Source organism: Phodopus roborovskii, unplaced genomic scaffold, assembly GCF_943737965.1.
Source record: "Phodopus roborovskii unplaced genomic scaffold, PHOROB, whole genome shotgun sequence".
Classification (NCBI taxonomy): Eukaryota; Metazoa; Chordata; class Mammalia; order Rodentia; family Cricetidae; genus Phodopus; species Phodopus roborovskii.
In genome coordinates, this window is record NW_026126618.1 from 872,609 (window position 1) to 891,930 (window position 19,322).

Genomic DNA, 19,322 nt, shown 5'->3' on the forward strand with positions numbered 1-19,322 from the left:
TCCTTCAGGGCTAAGCATCCTAAAACTCCCACCTCCCCTGTGCTGAGTCAGCCTGGTCTGTGGCTCTGTATGGGAAGAGAAAATCAGAAAGGAACAAACACAAAAAACAAAAATTGCTGTCCTTGAGAACAGCTAGAAAGTGAAGCATTTCCAACAGAAGTTACTAGTATTTGCGCCATGCTATGACAATACCTAGAGTGAAAACAGCCAGAAACTCAGGCACGGGAAAGCTCATCAGTGGAATGAGGGCTGGATTCTTGAATTTCAGTGCTAAGTTCTGGCTTTGCTTTAGGGGCTTCCCGGTTGGTTTCTGCTGGATGACCGTAAGCACCTGACCCAGTGATGTTTCTACCCGCTGTTGCTTGTTTTTGTTTTTGTTTTTTTAACATGGAAGCCTCACCTCTGATCAGGCACTCTAGTTTGTTGCCTCAGAGAGGATTCTTGCTGAGTTCCTGATTTGACACTACCCTTTCTTTGCTCTCTGTTGTTTCTCTGCAAGATGCTGTGAGCACCCGAATTAATGCTGTTTTGTTATTTGTTGCTTCTATTTTCTACTGGCTATTTAATGTCTTATTTTTTGCTCATTGTGGCTACTGTAGATCACTCTCCAGATCTCACAGGTGTCTAGGAAGAAATTCATTTTCTGGAGCAACTTTTCCTTGTAAGGAATGTTTCTTTGAATGTAGGGCTTTGGGTGAAGATCAGGGTATTCAATGTTTATGTAGTATATTTAAGTGAAAAAAAAAAAGAGACACTATTGCAGGAACGTAAAGTATCATAGCCATTATGGAAAACAATATGGAGGTTCCCCCAAAATAAAATACTGTAGGGTCCACTTTGGGATATTTGTTCAAAGATAATTAAATCAGTATGTCAAAGAGATACCTGCATGCATATATATATATATATATGTGTGTACTGAAATCACTATAGTATATAAACATGCATATCAAAACATCACAGTGTAGCATACATATAATTTTGTCAATTAAACCTTAATAAAGCTAGACCAGATCTTACACTGTTCTTAAACTTCCAAACAGATGAAAATTTCCATTATAAATAAGAACATGATGTGCAAAGTTCACATTTGGAAGAAACCCTAAAAGGGGCTGTTATTTCCGGCGAAAACTCAAGAGTTTGAGATAATACTACTTTTCTACGTTTTTTAGGAACATAAAGGAAAACACGCCAATTTTGTCGTTGCTGTTCATTTCTTGCATTTGAAGTACTCTTCAATGACATCTTTAGCCTGAGATTCTTCGCCATAGTTCTTAACCACCACACAACTGCAGCCTATCACTTTCCGGGGCTTTCCCTTTCGATCAGTTTTGCAGAGGCCTACCCATTCCCCGAGTTTCTTGTTGTCATCAACCTTAATCAGGTTGATTTGGTGCTCAGCACAAAGGGATTCCACCAACTTGATGTACATAGGTTTATCACAGTTGGATGCAAGCACGCAAAGATGAGCTTGGCGCTTGCCTAAGGCTTTGGCAGCTTCGTGAATTCCTCGAGCCAGGCCATCGTGGACGAGGGCCGTCTTCAGCACCTCTTCCAAAGCAGCGTTGACGTCCATTTCAGCTCCGGTGGCAGTGCCTTCCTTGGCCATGGCTGTGGGTTACCGGTGGATCCGATCTGGATCTGGCACTCGCGCGAGCCTCTGAGCAGGAGCGCAGAGGCAGGGAGCGTTTCTAGAATTTTAGGGACCTTTTCAAGACCACTCAGCAACGATCGGAAACTAAGTTCCAACCTCAGTCGCAGGAGCTAACAAATTCCCAGTCCTGCGGAGGCGGAAAGGTGGTCAGATGGCCACCCAGAGGACAAAAATTAGAGGACACCTCAGGTACGAGGCTACTCCGCGTGACAGGTGGCTCGCAGTGAGTACGGGTGGCTCGCAGTGAGCGTGGGTGAGCTTTCCCCTTATTGTTACGTAGTCGTGGCTGCTGCTGCGGGAAGGCATCTGGGGAAAAGTGGACCGCCTCCGTAGACCGCCCCAGGACCTGCAACCACTGCGATGCTGCAACCCGCGCCGGCATCCCGTGCCCTCGCTTCATCGAGCTCTCACTCTTATTTTGCGTTCGCCGATTCGCCACTACTTGGTGTCAGCATTTAACAAGGAAAAAAAAAAACTCGAACTCGAATTCTAATATGTGAGAAGGCTTTCCTGTTCGGAAAAGTGGAGTCCGGAGACAATTTTTGTTCTCTAATTTTTTTTTTGTTGTCGTCGTCATCGTTGTGGCGTCCGCTTCAGCGGGACTCAGAACGCCGGGGCTGTGCGTCGAAAGCGCCGACGCGGACGCCCAGTCCGCCGTGCCGGGCGCGCAGTCGCAGTGGCTGCAGCTCCCGCCCCCGCCCCCGCCGGGTGGACGACGTGGAAGTTGCTGGCGGAGCGGGCTCGGCGGAGCCGGAGGCCGGGAGCGGCGGAGGTGGCGGCGCCCAGGCGCATCTAGGAGTCGCTGCCGAGTCCCGGCCCGAGTGTGAGGATCGGCGAGGCGGCGGTCATCATGGGTGAGCAGGCGGCGGCGGCGGGGCGGGCGCGGCGGGGGCGGCCGCCTGCGCTCGCCCCTGGCCCCGGCCTCCTGCCCGCCTCGGTCGGGCGCCGGGGCCGCTGCGCTGCGCTGCTCCCGGCGGAGCCGCTCGCCCGCTGTGACTGTTGGCGGCCGGAGTTGAGGAAGGTGCAATGCCCATAGGGGGCTACGGGCGGCCCGGCGCCACCCGCAGGCTTGCGGTTCCCCCGCGCAGCGCACCCTACGGCGACGCCCGCGCCACCGCTGCACCCTCCAGGGTCGCTTGCTTTCGGTCCCTGCGCGGTTTCCTCAGACGTGATCCCGAGCATCCCAGTTGCGTTCGGCTCTCCGTAGCCCCGCAGCGTCCTCTTCCCGCCTGCCTCCCTTCTACGTGTCAAGGGTCACACCCGCGCCTTGCCAGGATTCAGTGCACGGCGTGACAGACGTCTCCCTTCTTCCTGCTTGCTTCCCGTCTTCTGCCCTCCCTCTCCCTCTCCTTTTCCCTCCCCACCCTCCTCTCTGTCTGTGTGTGCGCGCGCGCGTGCTCGTACGAAGGCGATGGCTGAAGTCAGCCTTGAGCTTGCTAGCCAACACCCTGCTGCTGAGCTGCAGTTCCAGCCCTTTTAAAACTTCGAGACAGGATCTCACTAAGTTGCCTAGCCTATAACTCAGCTCATTCTGTAGCCAGAGTTGGCTCCAGACTCACAGTGCTCTTGTTTTAAGCCTCCTCGAGTAGCTTGGACCACTAGCCAAAAGGCCTTGCCTTTTACTTTTGAAACTGAATGTAGCCGGGCGTCGGTGGCTCACGCCTTTTATCCCAGAACTCAGATGCAGAGGCAGGTGGATCTCTGTGAGTTCGAGGCCAGACTGGGCTACAGAGTGAAACCCTGTCTCAAAAAATACTTCCCCCAAATAATAATAAAATTACTTTTCTATAATAGCTGCTATTGGAAACACAGGTCAGCAATGAAATACCTGTGATTTCTGTCTTGTTTGGCCGTCACAGAGAGCATGGAAGGTTCTGGTGTTGCCTCTGTGAGGTGATTGCTCTTTTCTCGAAGGGCTCCTTTGTGCCACTGCCTCTCTGACAGGTGCCTTGCTCTTTAGGGGGAAGCAGGGGACTGCTAAATTGCCATGCCCATGCAAGATTGGAAAGTAAACTGGACCTTTGAGGGCAGTGTCTGCATGCCTGATATTTAGTGTATCTTCTGCTGCCTGACAGTACTAGGATCTAGGGACATTGTTTATTACTTGTTTGCTGTTGAATAATATATCTCATTGGAAACAAAAGTATCTACCAGTGCATACAGCAATTTTGCTATTTGATTAGGCATATAGCTTTCAAAAGACAAGGTTAAATGTTTTATGGACCTAATTTCAAAGATGACATTAAATTCATTTATTATCTTTATTATCTTGTAGGTGGCTTTTTCTCAAGTATTTTTTCCAGTCTCTTTGGAACCAGGGAAATGAGGATTTTAATTTTGGGATTAGATGGTGCTGGGAAAACGACAATTTTATACAGATTACAGGTTGGAGAAGTTGTTACTACTATTCCCAGTAAGTATTGGTTTGAGTGTAGAACTTTTCTGGTTTCCATCTAATATATAACTTTCTGAGTAAACTGGTAAGTTGGTAGGGGTTTGTAAATGTCTAGTATGGAATTGATATTCACAATACTATTTTAAAAAATAAACTAAGAAGCATCTGATGCACTTTAAGGTTCCTTACCCAGCAAACAGATGTCTGTTTAGAGCTTAAGTCATTAAATCTTCATGCATGAAGAAACTAAATATATACTGGCTTTGAGGAGTAAATAAATGAAGTGTACAAAGCACTTTGCTAACTGTGTAATGAAGTATATAGATGTTAAGTTGGTATTGTTGCACATGAAGTACATTTTTATGCGTTTTTTATTACTTGAATCACAGTTTAGTTTCTCCTAACTAATTCTGTAGATCACTTTAAAAGATGGGAATTATAGAGGTTGATGTTGAAATGACTGGGTTACCTCAACACTAAGAAGAAACACCCGAACTTTAACTCAACTCATAGCTTTATTATTCTTGCTGTCTGAGAAAATTATTTGCAAATAGTCCTGTTTTACTATATGCAGATGATCTTGATGTTTCCATTTTTTCATTTGTGTAACCACATTTATAGAGAGAAGAGTAATTGAAGAATCCATATAATTTGTTCAACATTTTAAACTGTAATATAATTTGTTCAACATTTTAAACTGTATTTTGAATTACTCTGTCCGGACACTCCCATTTTGTCACTAAACCTTCCAGGATTTGTTTGTTTTGCTTTTATGGAAGAACGTTTGGGTTCTGTAGTGTCTGTGATTTCTTTTGTAGTTTTCTGCCCATTTCATTTCCTTTGAGTCTCACTTCTCAGAGTCTCTCCTCTCAGTCTGGGTAGCTTTTGGTGACCTCTGCAAGACTCAGTGCAGCACCGTGGGTGGGCCGAAGTGTGGGTGAGGGGTGCTTTCAACCCGGCCCTTTGCTCAGAAACAGCGCTCTTGCTGGTGATGAGCACAGAGCTCCATTTGTCTAGTTCTGAGGGAGACAGGGACTTCCTTTGTAGTTTCCCACATTTGCTGTGGTTTTAGTTTTCTTTCTTTTTTTTTTTTTTTTTTTTTTTTTTTTTGGTTTTTTTGAGACAGGGTTTCTTTGTATTGCTTTGGAGCCTGTTCTGAAACTAGCTCTGTAGACCAGGCTGGTCTTGAACTCACAGAGATTTGCCTGCCTCTGTCTCCCTCCTGAGTACTGGGATTAAAGGTGTGTGCCACCAATGCCCAGCCATGGTTTTATTTTTCAGTTGTAATGTGCATTGTTGCCTGCCAAATACATCATTTACCAACACAACTGTAAATAGGAAACAAAAGTCAGTAGTAACTAAGTCACTTTTCACTGACTTTTTTTAAGCTTAGGAAATGTAAACAAACTTTGTACATATCTACATATCCACCCTAAGTGTTTTCAGTGTTACTTTCTCCCTCATTTGGACTCGTTCCTTTGAAAGTAGTTTGTGGTCTCAGTTGTGTGGTGCCAGAGCTAGACCTAGGAAGGGTGGTGGACAAAAGGGGTGGGATGTTTACCATCCAGCTGTGACCTTGTTGCAAGCGAGCTTTTGACGTGACTGCAGACAACGTGGCTCTCCTAGTCCTTGCTGTGTCCTTGTTGGCTTTTAGAGCCCAGTCTTTCGTGATGACTTTAGTTTTTACTGCCCACCAGAACTTCAGCTTTTCTATCTCTAATTGTGCTTTTCAGATGAAACTTTCTGAACATGCTGGTGGAGGTGGTATACATCTTTAATCCCAGTACTCGGGCAGAGGTAGATGGAGCTCTGTGAGTTCGAGGCCAGCCTGGTTTAAAGAGTGAGTTTGAGGTTAGCCAGAGCTGTTGCACAGTGAAACCCTATCAAGAACCAAACTAAAAAACAAAAACCTTTCTGACTACTTATATGCTAGTACTCAGGAGAGTTGAATAGACTTCTAAGAAACGGGAGAATGCTCAGTAGGTAAATTGTTATGAGTTTGAGTTCAGTCCCTAGAGCTTATGTAAGAACAGACTGGATGTGGTGGTGCCCAGTTATGATCCCAGCAGTGGAGAGGCAGACTGGTACATGCTCAGTGAGACACTGTCTCCAAAAAAAAAAAAAAAAAAAAAAAAAAAAGATGGGCAATGACTGAGGAATGACAGTGTTGTCCTTGTGCTCTTGACACACACACACACATACACACACACACACACACACACACACACACACACACACACGTGCCAGCATTGTGTTTAATAACATGAACAGAGTGGTCAGGAGATATTTTGATCTTGTTGATTTGTGTGTGTCATCGTATATTGTCTTAAATGTTAAAATAATTCAGCCTGTGATGTGATTGAAAGTGAGAGCAGTTGCTGGACACGCTGTAAGACAGGGTGGATCAGTCTACATGGACTATTGATTTGAGTTTCTCTTTCAGCTATTGGATTTAATGTGGAGACGGTAACATACAAAAACCTCAAATTCCAAGTTTGGGACTTGGGAGGACAGACAAGTATCAGGTACGTGTGGACACCAGGTCAGTTGGTGATGTTGGACATTTACTGGTTCTTTGTAGTGCTGACAACAGGAACCAAAATATATCCCTGTTGTAAATTATATAGGGTCACATTGCTTGAGACGAGGTAGAATTTGAAACTGCGTATTTCCTTAGAGTGTCCAGTAATGTTTTCGCATAATCACTTAAATGAAAACCCTTCCAGGAAGACTGAAAGGGCTGAGAACCTGGCCCCTTATTTTCGTTTTGTTAAGACACCCTCCGCGATTTGGCATCTGTACAAGGCCATGCAGAGGTGACATAAATGCAGTAATTGATTAGTAATACATTCATTAAATATTCTGCCATTCAGTTACTCATTTAAGTCACTCCAGATTATTTCTAACTAGCAAATTCTACTTCTAGTTTCCATCAGTGATTAAGGACCCATTAAAAATTCCAGACATTGGTGGCACACACCTTTAATCCCAGCTCTTAGGAGGCAAAGGCAGGTGGATCGCTGAGTTTGAATCAGCCTAGTCTACAGAGTGAGCTCCAGGACAGCCAGGGCTGCACAGAGAAACTAAAACCCTGTCTTGAGGGGGAACAGGCAAAAACCCCCATTCTTTTCTTGTAAGGGATTCCTGGCTAAAGACTTGTAAGTTATGATCATCGGGACTGTGTATAGTTTTCCTATTGATATATTTAGTGTTCTTTGTAGAGCATATTTGTATCTTCTTATCCTGAAGTTCTAACTTACTTAGAAACTAATTTTGGGCCTGTAATTTAGTACTTATCTCTGTTCTTTTAACCCAGTCGCACTGAGTATGATGTAAGATGTATTTCTATCAGAAACAATCAGTCATTACTGCATTATTCTGAACAGGAGAGGAACAGGGCTGGCATGTAATCATTGTCATTGACCCCAGGACTGGCATGTAATCATTGTCATTGACCCCAGGGCTGGCATGTAATCATTGTCATTGACCCCGTTCAGCATATACATTGACATGGTAAGGTTTTTGCAAAGGCTGATGGGTTTTCCACTTTTGAATTTTCTTTAGGCCGTACTGGAGATGTTACTATTCAAACACAGATGCAGTCATCTATGTAGTTGACAGTTGTGACCGAGACCGAATTGGCATTTCCAAGTCAGAGTTAGTTGCAATGTTGGAGGTAAGCAAACATTTAAAAGTTAACATTAAACATTTGAATGAGGAACTAGAGGAATCATTTGCATTTGTTTACTTTTTTCTTGTGTATATTGTATAGTGATATTTAAAAAGACATGCAAGGACCGGTTTCCTCCATTCTTTTCCTATCTTTTTCTCAGGTTTTATGTGTATGAACATTTTGTTTGCATTATGTGTGAGTACCATGGAGGTCAGAAGAGAGTATCAGATCCCCTGGGAGTGGAAGTATAGACAATTGTGATGATTGTGAGCCAATGTGTGGGTGCTAAGACTCGAACCTGGGTCTTCTGCCGGAGCTCAAGTGCTCTTAACCACTGGGCTAACTCTCCCCGCCCACTTAAAGATTTATTTAAAAATATTTTCTCGTGTGTGTGCGTGTGTGTGTGCGCGTGTGTGTGCGTGTGTGTGTGCGTGTGTGTATGTGTGCACACGCGCGTGCCTGTGTGTGTGCGTGCTTGGCTGCACATATAGTTCTTTACCACCTGTGCGCCTCCTGCCTGAAGAGGCTGGAAGACAATGTGCCTAAATGAAACTGGGATTGTAAATGGAGTAATCTGTCATGTGAGTGCGGGAACCAAACGTGAGTTCCCTGCTTAACCAGAGCTCCATCCCTCCCTCCTTCTTTTTTTAAAAAAGTGCATGTTACTTCCTATTCCAGAGATACAGTTGGAAAAAGGATGGACTAAAAATCCAACCCTATAGCTTCCTATAAGGTAGATTTCGTGACTCCCTTGAAAGTTCAGAGTTTTTTTTAAATATGAGGCAATTAAAAAAAAAATTAGCTTGAGTGTGCTGCTCGTCATATATGTGTGTGTGTGTGTGTGTGTTTGCATGTGTACACACTTGTACAAGGTCAGAGCACAACAACTTCATAGTGTTGGTTCTCATTTACATTTATGTAGGTCCCAGAGATGTATTTTTTACATTTTTAAAATTATTGTTTTGAGGTTATAATTACATCATTCAAGAGGCCGTATCCTTCCTGAGGGTTTGTCCTCAGTTAATGGTTGCTGGTGAACGGAGTAATGTAATGTAGCTACGTTAGCATCCACTGTTGTGAAGTAAGTCAATTAAACTCATTAGGTCACTGAAAAATAGGTAATTGCCACACACCACAGCAGTTCTACTACTCGACACGTAATTTCTCAAAGTTAGGATGAAAGAAAGGGTTTCTCCTTTCCCTTCTTCCCTCTAAGACCTTCCGTATAATAACTTCTCTCTCTATAAACTCATGACCTCCGTTTTCATTAATTAATCATTGTTACATATAATGGCTTTTTAAAACAGCAGCTTTAGTCCTGGTTCACATTATATAAAGTATTATTTCAGGGAAACTGGTCACTAACTTCAGTTTATAATCTTGAGTTGTGTGAGATTGTCAGGAGTCATTTGCAGCATTAGGGTTTGACTTACAAATCTTACTGAGATGGGCCTGTAGTTGCAGGTCATACTGTATTCTAGTACTTGGGAGGCAGAGGCAGAGGATCATGAGATGAGCCTGTCCTGGACTCATAGTTCAAAGTCTCACTCAAAACCACTGTGGGTGTAGCTCAGCAGAGCACATCCTCGCTGGCATTCCCTCACACTGCGGAGAACACAGCTTTACAGAGCCCGAACTGGAAGTCACACTAAGGAAAGAGCTTTTGTGTCCATCAGTACTGTGTCCACCAGTCCATCCTACTGGTCTAGTGCCAGTTTGTACTGTTACCATTAAAACAAACACAAAGCACTTCAGGTTTTTACCTTCTAAATTAACAAACATGTGAAATACGGAAATCAGCCACTGAATTTGTGAGTAAGTGTAAGATATTGAAATTAGAAAGATTTACAAAAGCAAAGATAGGTTTAATTGTAACTCAAAACCCTCAACATTCAGATGTGCTAAATATCAACAAATAAAACAGGAAATCAGGACTGACCGGAAATTGTTGACGATTGACTAGTGCTTCTTATTCTTCTTTTTTTTTTTCTTGATAGGGTCTTGCTTTTAGCCTTTGCTGGCCTGAACTTGCTTGCCATGTATTCAGGCTAGGCTCAGACTTACCTGTTTGCCCCAGCCTACCAAGTGCAAGACTGCTGTTCTTTCCTTCTTACTCAGATGGTTTTGAATGCAGCCTTATGTAGCAGGGTTAGCTGTGCACAATAGTGGGGTTGGCAGGGCCCAGTGTATTTGTACTGTATTTTGTTTGTATGTTCTGTGTTTCTTGTCCTGCCATTCCCACCAACCCCCCCTTCCCCACTGGCCTCCCTTCTGTGTTCATGTCTGTGTTGTTATTGTGACCCAGTGTGTTTCATTAGAGATGTTTACAGGAGTATGGATACACAGCAGACACAGTCTTAAACACCAAGCCAAGGGTGCAAATTGATGAAAGGAAATGAAGTCTTTCTCCATTTTATTTAGGAAGAAGAGCTGAGAAAGGCCATTTTAGTGGTGTTTGCTAACAAGCAGGACATGGAGCAGGCCATGACACCTTCAGAAATGGCAAATGCACTTGGGTTACCTGCCCTGAAGGACCGAAAGTGGCAAATATTTAAAACGTCAGCGACCAAAGGCACTGGCCTTGATGAGGCCATGGAGTGGTAAGCGTGTGTTTGAAGCCAGCTGTGTGTGCATATGGGAAGTTTCCTGCAGGCAGGCTAGTGCTCTGTGTTTCTTCTCTGGGCATGTAGCCCAGGATAGGACCCTGCTTCAGCCTCCTTAGTGCAGGGGCCAGTGTGCATTACCATACCGGCATATGATGCAATGTTGATTTTTCTTGGGGACTATTTGAGATTCTCTCTCTCCCCCAACCCCCAAAAAAAAAATAAAAAATAAAAATTAGTAGATACTTGGCCTTTTTCTTTAATCTAAAGTGCTTTGAATCCACCTCCATTGTGAAATTTATTTTGTAGAAAGTTAGTTTGGTTAAACTGTTGTATCTTCTCTCTGCAGGTTAGTTGAAACGTTGAAAAGCAGACAGTAAGTCCATTCACCTCTGAAGCAAGAGCTACGACAGACTCACTGCAATCAGCCTGATGTGCTTCTGTGACTGCTGGAACTGTGTGATTGCTGGCATGTACAGAACTGACTCCAGTGTTTGTAATAAATATGAAAAACAAGTATTTGGTGAGAGGGTTAGCTTGATTGAATTACCCAGATGGTTTATGTAATGTAAAATATTATTCCTTGCTTTCTCGTGTTAAGGCATATGTTCTATTTGTATGGAATTCTTACTCAAATACAATTCTATTAAAGAATGTACACTCTTGGGGGGGAACCCTCCTATTTTTAAATTAGTGGTTGCATTTTGTTTGTATGAACACTAATATTTAGCGCAGACTTTTTTCCCCTTAAAATGAATTAAGGCTTTCCAAAGATTAGTCTTAGCAAAATAGCTTAGAATTATAGTATGTATAATATATAATCTTCACTTGCCTAACTGACTAGTTTATATTAAGCTATTCCACTTAAGAGTTTTTGGTTATAGGCATGAGTATATATTGTTGGCTTACTTTACTGACTTAAATTATTTTACACTACATACTAGTTGTCAAAAGAGGTTTATATCTATTGACCCGAACATTATACAGAAACCCCGTGAGAAAAGCAGGATTCTGCTATGTTGCTTTGCCAGGCCCTCCCTATCCAGTGAGGTGTGGTAAAGTTCAAAGTCTGTCTTCTGGGTCAGAAATCTGTGTCATAAATCATACTGTTTCTGGAAATATCAACATGGAACACAGACACCCAGGTGTGGTGCCACACACTTACAAGCCTAATGCTCAGGAGACAGAGGCAGGAGGGCCAAGGGTTCAAGGCTAGCCGCAGCTTTGGTGAGTCTGAGGCCAGCCAGGGCTGCTTGAGACTGTCTTAAAACAAAAATACCAACCAACCAAACAAGCACATTATGCTAAAGTAGTTACGGCATTCAAAGTAATGTTTATGTAAACTCTTGTCTATGTTAGTAAAATGATAAATGATACAGTCAAAATGATCCCAAATGGCTGTATTTGGTGAGTTCACAACACAGTAAAAAACTTCATATGAAAGGAAATAAAAAGTAATTTTAATAAGTATTAACAAGATGTCTTTACTGTCTTCCATTTACCTCTTCGGTATAAAATAAGAATTTTTACTGGTTCTATAGCAAAAATTATTCTAGTTTTAAAGATTAGGCTTAAAATTGTCTTCAAAGGAACTTTGCCAGCCTAATAATCCTCCACAGACTTAGCAACAGTGACAGTATAGTCTACAGTATTACTAACACTGGGGGTTCTTGCAGCCACGGACAACTGGCATTTAGAAATTTGACACTGGTAGAGATGTGGGCTGTAGCCTTCTTTCCCATATGTGGGCATTTTGTTGAGGTAAGTGAAGGAATGCACTTTGCCCTTGAGAATTTTTTAATTTTTGGAGCCAGCCCAAACTCCCAGTGACCCTCATGTCTGGCTTCCTACAGTGCTGAAATTGTGGCTGCTTACCATCATGGCCAGCTTGGGGTTCGTTCAAAACCTTTTTGTGTTTGCGTCTATTTAGTTTGAGTCCTTTGAAATTTTTTTAGGGACAGTTATTCCCAACACAGCACAACAAAACGAGTGCACTTTTGATGGGCCAGGCTTTTGTTTTTGGATGAATTGTAGTAGCTGCGTGTGGGCATTTCCTGGGCATTCCCTTCCATTGGACGACAGTCCTACTCGGGGCTGGGGAGGTGACTCAGTGGGTTTAACTGCAGGCCTGAGGATCACCATTGCATACCCAGCAAGCATGTAAAAAGCCTGGCATGTCTTGGTTAAAGACATGTTCAGTGTTGGGGGCCAGTCTAGTAAAATGGCAAGGTCTAGCCCTAAGACCTTTATCTCAGAAAATAAGATGGAAAGTGCTCGATGAAACTCCAGTCAACCTCTGACCTTCACATCTGCACACAGACAAGTGCATCCCTTATGTCCTAGTACATATACTATGCAAAACATTTAAGGTAACTTCTGGTCAATGGCACATAGCTAGAAAACAGTAAAAGAGAAAATTTATTTACAGAGCTACTAGGTTTATTCTCAAGGTGCTATAAGTACTCACCCATGACTCTGGAAAAACAAGGTGTGGTACATGCTGCCCAGCACATAAGCCCTGGCATCTCAATCTGATCATGATTTGGCTGATTCATCACATACAGGACAGAATAAATCCTGAGTTGCAACGTTGATGTTTACAAAGTAAATCTGAACGCGCGCGCATGTGTATGTAAGGGGAGTGTTTTGAACCTACCTACATTCCACATCTCCTTAGGTTATGTGCTCAGTCTGTTTCATCTGTAAACTAGGAACAATTTTGAATCTCAGAGATAGTATCAGAAGATGTAAGCCAAGTACCTACTAGACAGGATGGGACATACAGGACATAGAGGACAAGCCTTTAACCCATCTTTTTCTAAAAGCGCCTTGCTGTGTTGGTTCACTGTCTTGTTTTCCATGTAAATTTTAGAATTGGCTTTAACAGCTTAACATGAATTTTTGGGGATTTGCTCCCAAATGTAGTCAACCAATGACTAAATCCATCAGCATGGCTGGGTCTTTGTTTGCACAGATTACAATGCCTTGTGATGAGTTTACATATTATTACAACTGCTTTGTTTTTCTTCATTTCTAAATTCTACTTTTTTGCATATACATGCATAAACACACACGCACGCACACACATTAGAGGGTTTCTCTATGTCCTCCTGAGTGCTAGGATTAAAGGTGTACGCCACCTCAGCAGGTTTCCCCTCTATTTTAATGATCCTTTAGTGAAAAGCTAGGCTTTAAACCACGTCATTTAGTACCATACACTTTTTAGACAATAAAGATATAGGAGAAGCATATTAAACATTTTAATTTAAAAAATATAAGCATGATCACATTAAAATATACATTACAAATCTATGCCAAAGTTTAGCTCATTTCCTTTTGGTTGAGGTCTGTTCTCATTAGCCCAGTTAGACTGAAGCTTACTGTGTGGTCCAGGCACCTCAAGACTTGTGCGAACCCTCCTGCTTTAGTCCCCAAGTGCAAATATTACAGGTATGAAGCCACCACACCTGCCTCCCACAGTTTAACTTAGAAAACAAAACCTACTGGGTGTTCAGTCCAGCACAGTAAAGCTGAAGTTGGGGTTCTCAGCAGAGCTGGGACAGTGTGAGTTACTGCTATGCACATAGTAGACAGACCTCACTCCACTATTGCCAAGTCTTTTAGGCTGTGGGATTTTTGTCTCTTGGCCTTATAGCCTGGGCGCAGGAACTCTATCTTTCTTTTCTTTGCTTCACTTTTATTTTTATGTTTCTTCAACTTTTTCTTGGCAGCAACATCAGGGTTGGTTACAAACTTGAAGAGAAAGCAGAGATCTTTTGTTACTTGAATGTATGTGTTAAAAGAATCCGAATGGAATGCAGATGTCTGTCATTAATGAAACCCTTCTCTCCAGCCCTCATCCACCCCCACCCATCCCCACCAGGAGCAGGGCACACCCTAGTTAGCGCACTTAGAGCGGGTGGGCCGGCCAGTGGCAGCAGCAGACTCACCTCCAGGGCCTTCCTCTTCTTCCGGAGAGCCCTCTTCTCACTAGCCTGTCTCTGTACAGAGGCAAAGGCCAGGGAGAAGCTCTCCAGCCCGACCAGCTTCCTGAGCAGTTCTATGATTTCCTGGGACAGATTCTTCAGCACAGGAGCTAATCACACAGAAAAGACGGGAGGCAGTCACATGTCAAAATACCATTTAAACTCTCGTGGTGTCATGACCAGTTCCCACTCAACACAAATCCATTGGCCTCTGAGCTCCTGAGATGGCAGGGTGTGTCCCACCTCTAGGAGGCCTACCTCCCGGCAGGCACCTGGCTATGAAGAACTTGGCAGTGTTTGGGTTTCCTGCTTAGCTCTGCAGATGTGGAAGAGGGAAGACCATTTGTTTCTCTAGCCCTCCCTGTCTCTATAAATGCAAATCAGCCATGCAGGTGCATGTTTCTCAAATGCCTTGGGAATTAAGATGTACACCGAGTGCCTAATACACAGGATGGGCTTTTCAAATACACTGGGTACTGAGGAATATCACCTCAACACCAAGTGCAGTGAGCAGAAGAAGAAATGGGCTCACAGCCAAACACAGCCTCCTCAGCTGGGCGGTGGCGCACACCTTTAACCCCAGCACTGGGGAGGCAGAGGCAGGTGTGTCTCTGTGTTTGAGGCCAGCCTGGTCTACAGAGCAAGTTTTAGGACAGCCAGGGCTACACAGAGAAACCCTGTCCTGAAAAACCAAGACATGTAGCCCAGGCAAAGCCCAGACTCCCGACTCCCCTGGCGGAGCCTCCCGAGTGCCAGGGCTACAGGTGTAACTGCCTGTCCAGCTCATGGTGAGGGTTAGGGTCTCAAAGCTGTCCCTGAGAGTACAGCCATCATTTAGAACATTCTCTTTTTAGATAGCGCTTTACTGTACACAGTCTTGGCTGGCCTTGAAGTTGTCAATATCCATGTGTCACACCCAACGACACCCATTTCTTGACTTGACTGGAAGTATACTGAAGGTTCGTTGAATACATGGAAAATATATGTTTGCTGTTAAATGTTTTCTCTCTTAAACTTCAGCAGGGAAGGAAGAGAGAAAGGAAGGGTTCATGCAGCCAGCTTTCAGGAGAGAAGCCAGGGTTCCAGTGTGCAAGCACTCAGGACACAGGCAGCAGGGTTACCTTGCTCCGAATAGGTGCTGTTGAGTTCTCGAAACAGAGGAGCGATGATCACTGGGAGGTAGGGCTGTACCCGGTCCACTCCAAGGTCCACAGCCACAGCACCGAGGAACTTAAAGATGCAGGTTCTCTGAAAGAAGAGATGCTCTCATTTGCAATGTCCCTGCTCAGCACTCAGTCATGCAAACACAGGGTTCATTTGAAAAGCAGAGCTCAATCGTATTTTGAGACAGATATTGTTGAAGTTTTAAGTTCGAATTACAAAATAACAAGGACCTGAAAAGTCTCACCAGTAACATAAAAACATTCAACAAGAAACCCCAAACCCCAAAACAAACACCCCAAGTAAAAATACCCAAACAAAAAACACATCAGGTGTTGTAACTTACTCCTGTAATAAATCTAGCACTTGGGAGGCTGAGACAGGAGGATTGCTATAAGCACAAGTTTCAGACCAGCTTAAGACATAAAGAAAACACCAGGCAATAAGTTAGAACCCGGGTCAAGAAATCTTGTCACCAAAACCAGAAAACAAACAAACCCAGAAGACAAACCTGTGTCAAAAGAACAAGGGCCAGCCATAGTGGCATATGCCTCTGACTCTGGTATTTGGGAGGCAGAGATAGGCAGATCTCTCTGTTAGTTCCAGGCCTCCCTGACCTAGCAGAGCCAGGTCAGCCAGGGCTACACAGTGAGTTTCAGACAGCAACAGCAAAACAAATGAGCAACCAAGACCCGTCACCCCACGGCACCTTTAAGGGGTTTCTGGGCGTGTAAGCAGCTTCCAGCTTAGCTGTCCGGGTCAGCTTCTGGATCAGCCACAGCAGTGTGGGCGGCTTGCTGAGCTCTTCCTTCTCTTCTCTGTCCGACTCCATTTTTCCATCCACACCAGCCTCATCTTCTCCAGTCAGAGCATCGCCTGTGGAGTCCTGTTCTCCCTCGGCTTTCGACTCCCCTCGCTTGTTCCCAGAATCAGGCTCCAGTAAATATAAGACTTTGGCTACGAACAACAAGTTCTTAATAACCTTAAAGGGGGGAGGGGGTGGAGGTTAGATTTTGAGACAGGCAAGGCTTGTTAGACCCTAACCCAACATGCAGGAGAGACAGAACAGTGGTTAGAGCATTATTACACTGACGGCTGCATTCTTTAAGTCCTTCTTCCAGAAAGCACCCAAATTCATTCTCCTGTAAATGCTACCATTTGGCTTAGTTCTGTCTTTAAAGTCAGAGGAGATAGAACATTTTCCCAGGGAATAAGCATTGTCATTTTATTTTGTATTAAGTCTTTGAACCTAATACCGATTAGCTGCTTTCTATCCCTGTTGATTCAACTGTGAAAGATCTTTCTGAGGTATTATTACCAGGAGGAAAACAGTTATTATTAGTTACACCAATATAAAATGTCACTAAGGTCAACCAGGATTCACAGTCTTTAGAATTCAATGCCAAGTACTTAATTCTGCCAATCACTAAATGGCTAGCTAGCCATTCCTTCCCTGATCCCGCCGTATGTAAAGCATGATACCATTTCCTTTTTAAAGACAGAGTTGAGACCCTGTAGCCCCAGCTGGCCTCACACTGACAGCAACCCACCTCAGCCTCCCAAGTGCTGGGGTTACAGGCGTGAGCTACTACAGTCCCATTTTACCTACGGAAGTATATAAATTATTTTTATGGAATGAAGTATCTGCTTTTAGGGACAGACCGTTTTTAGGTCAGACTGTGAATGACATTCTTTCTCTTTAACTTCCAGAGGTATGGGAAGGATATTTATACCAGGTTTTACTAGTGCACTTAGCCCATCAATCAACCCCTTTAAAGCTGCAGTCACAAATAGACAGGTACTCTAAGGTGAAAGATGAAAGGTTAACATTCTCCGTACTCCATCATCTTTACTGGGAATGGTGATGAAGCCTGGAGTTATTCCAGTATTGACCACAGAGTCAGCTAGACATGAATGTATAACACATACTGGAGTGGACGTTTACATTTTACCAAATACTAAAGCCAATTCAAAGAGAAAGAAAGCTAGTAACAGCCAGGTGGTGGTGGTGTACACCTTTAATCCTGGCGCTCTGGAGTTTGAGGCCAGTCTGGTCTATAGAGCGAGTTCCAGGACAGTCAGAGCTGTTTCATAGAGAAACCCTGTCATTTTTTTTCTTTTATAAAGATTGTTTTATTTTTATAATATATACATACATATATATACATATATATATTATATGTATATGTGTTTGTACTTTGTGTGTACATTTACATTTGCACACCAGAAGACAGCATCAGACAGTTGTGAGCTACCATGTGGGTGCTGGGAATTGAACTCAGGACCTTTGGAAGAGCAGTGAGTGTTCCTAACCACTGGGCCATCTCTTGGCCCCAAAACCCTGTCTTGGAAAAAATCAAAACCAAAACCAACAACAACAACCCCCCCCCAAACCCAACAACAACAAAACAACCAACCCTCCAAAAACCCCAAAACAACAACACAAAAAGAAAGGAAATAACAAATGTAAGTGTATTTATTCTTAGCCTGTTGGTAGAACTGCTTCTCTTACACGGAGACTACACTCTTACCTGTTCTCCTAGGGACTCGTCTAAGAATTTTGAATGCAGCTGATGGCATGAGGCCAGAGAGATACTCTTCATCTGTGAAAAAAAAAAAAAAAAAAAATGGACATTAGCAGGCAGACAGCACATCTGCTGGTTGTTTAAAACACAGCCACAGTCACACAGAACAGCTGGGTGTGCTGGCACTATCTGAGTCAGGGAGTGGGAGCCAGGGACCCCTGTGAACTTAAGGCCAGTCTGGGATACACAGTGAGTTCCAGAACAACTTTATGTCAGCCTGAGATCTCGTGTCAAAACCAACCACACAAACCCTTCCAAACTCCTACTGATTACACGTGCAGCAAGTCGTCAGTGGGCATTCTCACACCCATGGGTCACCCCCAAGGCAGAGAAACATCTCACACAGGTCAGAAGGGAAGGACAAGGTTTTAGAGAAACTTTACCTCACAAGCATACAGGTCAATAACAACAACCTGAGCCAGTCATGGAGGAATGCAAGTCCTAGGACTTGGGATGCCGAGGGAGAAGTCAGCTTGGTTTTGGGCAACTCAGGGCTACATAGTGACTTAGTCTTTAAAACAAAACAAAACAAAACAAAACAAAACATCCCAGAAGAAAATGGTACCTTTTGGTCAAGGTCACTTGTTAGGAATCTGACGGCTACAGGCTCTGTCAAGTTCTTTTTGGTCTTTTTGCTTTTCCATTTTTGAACGAGCTCTTCAGGTTGGCACGATGCAAAGAGCAATCCAAAAATCTGGGCTGCTGTGACCCACACCCAGTTGTGCGGATGCCTGAGGTGAGAGTGTGCATGGCCTGAAAGAGCAAAATGCATTCTCAGCTGGCTCACATCCCTGATTCCCGGAGGTAAACACAGCGTAGGCATCAATGGAGACTCTCTTATGTGCTTGGACTGAGGGACCAACGAGGGGAAAAATGGCCCCCGATTTCCAGAAGCCAGGGAGAAGTGAGGTGGAAAGACAGGAAACAATTATAAACTAACACTGCCTGGTGAGTTGTAGGGTGATGAAGAAATTCATGACATCCTCAAGTTCCCTACACCTGGTGCCACATGAGTTACTTTCCAAATCCAGGGAGGTAAGATGCTGTCAACAACACATTTCTTAAGGCAGTAAAAAAAAAAAGGACGGGCAAACAGCCAAGGGGATGGGGGGGGAAAAGACGGGGGGGGCCCCACACCCTGGGCCAACCACATTTCTTAAAAGCGGGGGCGGGGCCCCCCCCAGGTCACGCTCCAGCAATGGAATCTGAGGGCACCCCACACAGACGGGAAGTAAAGTGCCAAGTAATGTGCCATTCAAACGCAG

The 19,322-nt window shown here is 44.0% G+C and overlaps 3 protein-coding genes across 3 annotated transcripts in view; 1 reads left to right on the top strand and 2 right to left on the bottom strand.

Moving 5' to 3' along the window:
* Positions 1–1,089: 1,089 nt before the first annotated feature.
* On the bottom strand, positions 1,090–1,637 carry LOC127237928 (40S ribosomal protein S12). The gene has a single exon (XM_051206360.1). It carries the CDS (start codon positions 1,607–1,609, stop codon positions 1,211–1,213), a length of 399 nt encoding a protein of 132 aa, XP_051062317.1. The 5' UTR covers positions 1,610–1,637; the 3' UTR covers positions 1,090–1,210.
* Positions 1,638–2,410: 773 nt separating this feature from the next.
* Arl1 (ADP ribosylation factor like GTPase 1) lies at positions 2,411–11,015 on the top strand. Its single transcript, XM_051206359.1, has 6 exons — positions 2,411–2,508; positions 3,930–4,067; positions 6,493–6,574; positions 7,614–7,725; positions 10,144–10,322; positions 10,675–11,015. Exons 1-6 carry the CDS (start codon positions 2,505–2,507, stop codon positions 10,703–10,705), a joined length of 546 nt encoding a protein of 181 aa, XP_051062316.1. The 5' UTR covers positions 2,411–2,504; the 3' UTR covers positions 10,706–11,015.
* A 2,546-nt stretch (positions 11,016–13,561) lies between these two features.
* Utp20 (UTP20 small subunit processome component) overlaps positions 13,562–19,322 on the bottom strand; it is a 72,642-nt gene continuing 66,881 nt past the window's right edge. Inside the window, exons 57-62 of the mRNA XM_051206343.1 lie at positions 18,623–18,810; positions 18,004–18,075; positions 16,182–16,454; positions 15,433–15,559; positions 14,276–14,421; positions 13,562–14,078 (exon numbers count right to left, since the gene is read on the bottom strand). Of these exons, the coding sequence (XP_051062300.1) occupies positions 13,923–14,078; positions 14,276–14,421; positions 15,433–15,559; positions 16,182–16,454; positions 18,004–18,075; positions 18,623–18,810 (962 nt within the window). The 3' untranslated portion in view covers positions 13,562–13,922. The remainder of the gene's footprint in view (positions 14,079–14,275; positions 14,422–15,432; positions 15,560–16,181; positions 16,455–18,003; positions 18,076–18,622; positions 18,811–19,322) is intronic.